General features: G+C 33.4%; 1 protein-coding gene across 1 annotated transcript; it reads right to left on the bottom strand.

Annotated features, from left to right (window-relative positions):
- Positions 1-1,782: 1,782 nt before the first annotated feature.
- LOC116120772 (polycomb group protein VERNALIZATION 2-like) lies at positions 1,783-4,091 on the bottom strand. The gene is made up of 4 exons (XM_031406739.1): positions 4,011-4,091; positions 3,488-3,567; positions 3,209-3,298; positions 1,783-2,428 (listed from the first exon to the last, which is right to left on the bottom strand). Exons 1-4 carry the CDS (start codon positions 4,089-4,091, stop codon positions 2,305-2,307), a joined length of 375 nt encoding a protein of 124 aa, XP_031262599.1. The 3' UTR covers positions 1,783-2,304.
- Between the last annotated feature and the right edge of the window lie 1,207 nt (positions 4,092-5,298).

Below are 5,298 nucleotides of genomic sequence, written 5' to 3'. Positions count from 1 at the left end.
CAAGACACTCTCTTATTTGTCCTAGTTTATTGGCATAGTCTTCTTCTTGTAAACTTTCACTTAACATGTCTAAAACATTTTCTAAACCTGCTAATTTAAGTCTAGGATCAAATATGGCAGCTAAACATTAAAGAAAAAGAATGGGTTTCCAATATTTTTTAAATTTAAATTCCATTGCTTATATTGGTCCTACTAAAATTTCATTGTTTTTGTTTCGAGCAAATAAATTTGAAATTTATAAAATTGTATGTATTGTCAATGGGCTAGTAGGATAATACACACTAGAAAGTTTTAAAGTGGCAACATAAAAAGTTTTAGGAAAAGAATGAAATTTTTGAGCTATATGCCAATCACTCTCTACAAAAAAATGAGGACCCTCTTATTTGCTAAAAAATAACTAAGTAAATTTGCATAAGGTAAACATGAATCAAACATTAAATAAGTTTTATTCCACTTAACTGGAATGTCTAATGCAAAAGTTCTAGGAGACAAATTTGAAGTTCTACATGCATCTTTAAATTCAGAATTTCTTCTATTACTACTAGTAATCCAAGCTAAACAATCCCTAATTCTATCAATATTATTTCTAATTTTTTTCATACCACTTTTTACCATTAAATTAATAATGTGACATGCACAACATTGGTGAAAAAAATTCAAATTGTCATAAAAAGAAAATTTTGTTTAAAAAAATCTACAGCTCTACTGTTAGCACTTGCATTATCTAAAGTTAGACTTATTACTTTGTTAACCAAATCATATTCTTCTAAAATTTCAATAATTTTATAATAAATTTGTTGACCACTATGATCCACATCCATTAATTTAATTCTAATAAAGATTTATTTAATTTACATTTGTTATCAAAATAATGACTAGTCATACAAATATAATCTTGTTTAGCTCTAACACTCCAAATATCGACTGTTAGAGTCACACTAACATGACAACTATGCATTTTACTTCTTAATTCTAATTTCATTTTCTTAAACAAATTTATTAAATCATTCCTAGTTGAATTTTTTAAATAAGTTTTAAATTCTGGTAAAAATGAATTTTTAATAAATATTTCAAAATATTTATCTTTAGCCATATTAATAGGTTGATCAGTTGCAGCATTATATGAAGCTAATTGTTCCCTATATACATCAGAATTATAACGCCAAGTATTACCCATACTAATTATTTGAGTTTGATTGGTTTTTCTATTTCCATAATGATTTATATGTTTACCAGCATGTCTTTTTAAAGCACTAGTACCATCACCTTTACCTGCATCAGCTTTATAAATATTTTCACAATACTTGCATCTTACTTTCTTCACTTGAAATCCATTTTCTTTCTCGTAAAACTTTACGAAATGCACTTAAACGTCTTATGTGTGTCTATCGTTAGTTTTGGTAGCTACAGTTTATGAACCTACTTCTATTTCACATGGAGTTGGGCGAGGACAACAATTACGAGAACAATATTGTTAAAATATTGAGTCTTCTATAGTCTAGTATAGTCTAACGTTATATATTATTTGTTGTCTCATTGAAGGTATAGTTAATAAATCACTAGGTTTTATTGTTATATTTATCTTTCAAATAAAACCATTTTGGAAATTGTGATTATTGAGTTAGTTATATATGTCAAAATCCTTTTGAAGAATGAAAAGGGTGTTTTTAACTCTTTTCAAGAAAACTAAAATTGATAGTAAAAGGTTTATGTAAATTGCAAATCAAACTAAAATTGATAGTGAAAAGTTTATGTAAATTGCAAATCACAATTAGAAGGGACTATCTCATCCAAGGTCAGCTCGAGTCCTGTTTCTTTCCCAGTACAAAATCTAAGGGAAAATCAAGTTAAGAGCTCCCTAAGCCAGCTTTGAGCAGCCAGTTTATTGTTCTTAGATCAAATCAACAGTAGCTTTACATAGCATGTTATGGCTAAGGCTGGCACCTGGCTGATCAATTTGTAGCAAAATTCCACAATGAATTGTGTTAGATGAAATCAATAGTAGCTTTACATATGGTATAGCTAATGCTGGCAGATCAATTTGTGGCTAAATTTTACAATTAATTGTGTCAGTAATGCGAACACGTTACCCGAGACCCGTACTGAATAAGATTACAACAGTGAAAAGGTAAACTCCGACGTCCATTCTTTTGTATGGGAAAGAATATTCAGTCAATCTCTAATCTACTAATTTATATAAGAGGGAAGGAGAGAGAGAATAAAAAAAGTGGCGTCACAGGAGAAAATCAACGGCACTTTCTTTTCTGTACTCTTTCAAGTCGGAAGTAGTTACCGGTCTCCTCTTTAGCTTTTAACTACATCTGATCCCTCATCCTGGCATCTTTCGAGAATCAGGTTACAGTTGTTCATTGTGCACCCATCAAGAAGACCATGATTCCAGAGTTTGATCATGAATAGCCTCCAACACCTGAGGCCATTAATAATTGATAGTTCAAATAAAGATATCCGAGAAATGAGAAAAGTACAAGGTAACTTAAACTGGGTCATAAAGACTAACAGAAGCTTGTGGCAGAGAAGAAAAATGTAATCAACCAAGAAAAAAAAAAAAAATCAAGGTTGACATAACAATCATAATAAAATATATCGCATAGATGATCTCCTTGCAGTTGACAAAGCATACCAGCAGAATGGCACAACCAATCAGATAGATAGCAATTAATAACATTCTATATAGTCGTTTAATAGAGCATTCAAATGCTATTTATTTAGAGTGGTCACTTTTCGAATTCTATAGATGAATACAGGAAAGCTACAATTGGACCCTCACCACCACCACCCCCAGAACACCCTTGTTCTCTTTTTCTTTTAAATTAAAACTATCGAAACTGGTTCCAGTACAAGTAGAGTAATGTTCTAATAGATCAAATAAAACCCATGACTTCATTTAAAATAACCTTTACAAGATATTAAAATTTACGAGATACACAAAGCATAATATGAATGACATTTTTGCAAATTTCTTTCTCAGGTTCTGTATTATGAGTTTCTATAATATAATTAGATCATTGATTGGTTTCAGTCATGGTAGGGTGGATACCATTCCACTAATCATCATGAATAGCTGGCCTACACATAGTTAGTGAACTTAAACCAAGATTGGTCCTTCACCGTATGTTTAACAGCACAGTTTGCACTAACTTAAACCAAAAACAAGAACAAAGAGGACAGAACTAATGAAGGAAACTACCAAAATCGTGCTGGAGAAAGGACCAGATCCCGCCCATGAAGTCTGGAAAATGCTTCACAAGCCCAAGGAACGTGACCATCCGCCAGGACCCTGCCAAAAAAGGAGATATAGCCTTTTAAGCTAAAAACCAGATCATACAGAACATCATAAAGTGGTGCACCTCAGATCCCATTGACTTCCCCCAACATCTTGGCAAACAAAAACAGACAACAATGAAAAATAATATGAAAGAACTGAAAAATAAAAGATAGAACGCTTGAAGAGGTAAGCAATAACTACCGTTGCTTTCTCACAAATGAGTTCCAAAGATGCATAAGTTGTTTCTCATCTTTGCTAACATCAACAAAATCATCAAGCATCTGCAATATGACAATATCATATTATTTTCCAAGTTCCTATCAAAGCAATTAAAAATACTCATTCACAAGTGAAAACTTGGTCTACATATAATAGGAGACAAAACAAAGTAAAATTCCCATACGTTAGAAGTAAACAGGATCAAATTACTATTTAAAAGGTCAAAGGATGAAAAATGCATCATGATATCATCCAATTCATTGCAATTTCAAGCCCAACGAGTACTAAAAATTGGTGAAACTAAGCACTTGAAACATATAACTAATGACCCAAGTTCTTGTCTTACAATAACAATTAACTTTACTTGACAAAAGCGTTATACTTCATAAAATTTTGAACTAGTTCCACATAATTTGATAGGAAAGAAGGGCAAGTTCTATTAGGGTAAGAAGAGTTTCAACTAAGAAAACAAGCAAAATGAAGATGATAGAATCACCAGGCATACCCTTCGATCTTCAAAATCTGCAATGTCATCATCAACTTCATCCTCACTATCTTGATCTGACATTACTTGTTCTATCGCCATTGGCTTCATGCAAAAAGGAAAGTTTTTAATCATTGGTAAACAGGCACAAAAATTAATTTAAATTAAAGGAAAAAATGGTATAAACATCTGGCAATTGCTAGAAATTATCAACAAGTTCCAGGAATTCTATATATTAAAGCAGCTACCTAAAATAAGCAATAACAAGCATTCCACATGCATGAGACAAATAGAAAGTCTGACAGTCACAAAAGACATAGAGCAGTAAGGAAAAACAATGCTTTCTTAATTTTGAAGAAAATCAAATATCCCTATAAAGTCATCTCCACTGTTCATAAACAGCCATAGCCTGAATGAGGATTAAAGAACCTGATTTCTATCGAGTCTTCGTTTAGATTAGAAGACACCATTTTCTATATCAGCATTAATATCTTAAAAGTATTTCCCCGGTCTAGCAAATGTGTAGCCTATTTACAAGCTTAAAACCCTGAAAATATCTATGCTTAAAATTGGACTTTTTTAATAGGATTTCTTATTAGGCCTTTGTCTATCTTATATTCTCAATATGGAAACTTACACATAAAATCTGTATTTCCATTATAAAAAGCTTAAGAAAATTGAGCCAACTACACAGATATGCATGACAAGAGCAGTAGCTCAAAAAGTTGAAGAGGCAAATGGAAAAAGAGACAAAATTGTTACGTTATTCCAAGAATATTACCCTATTTTTTTAATTACTTTTAGACCCCATAAGGTTATTAATTTCATCAAATACACCCTAAAAAAAAGTTTAAAAATTATCAAAAACACCCCCATAACCCATACTCGCCAGATTCCGGCAACCACCATCGGTGGTAGCCGAAATCCATACAACGGCCAACCTGCCGACCATAAATGGCCGGAAGTTCACCGATCTGGCCTTTTCCGGCCAGATCCACCACGGATTTGGCCGGAAAAGGCCAGATCTGGCCGTGAACGACGGCCATATCTTTGGCCTTCGCTGACGGCCAAAGATGGCCGTCGTTTTGGCCTTTTTCGGCCATCAACGGCCACGGCAGGCCGTAGATCTGGCCTTTTTCGGTCAGATCTGTGGTGGATCTGGCCGGAAAAGGCCATAACGACTCGTTACGACACAGATCCGACCGGTCTGTGTCGTAACTCGATTTTCCGGCCAGATTCTGGCGGTGGTGGCCAGAATCTAGCACTGCAGGTGGTTGGGGTATTTTTGTCAATTTACATGTTGGGGGTA

Source organism: Pistacia vera, unplaced genomic scaffold (assembly GCF_008641045.1).
Source record: "Pistacia vera cultivar Batoury unplaced genomic scaffold, PisVer_v2 Contig944, whole genome shotgun sequence".
Lineage (NCBI taxonomy): Eukaryota > Viridiplantae > Streptophyta > Magnoliopsida > Sapindales > Anacardiaceae > Pistacia > Pistacia vera.
Note: the sequence above shows the minus strand (reverse complement) of the source record. Positions and strands in the feature narration are given on the sequence as shown.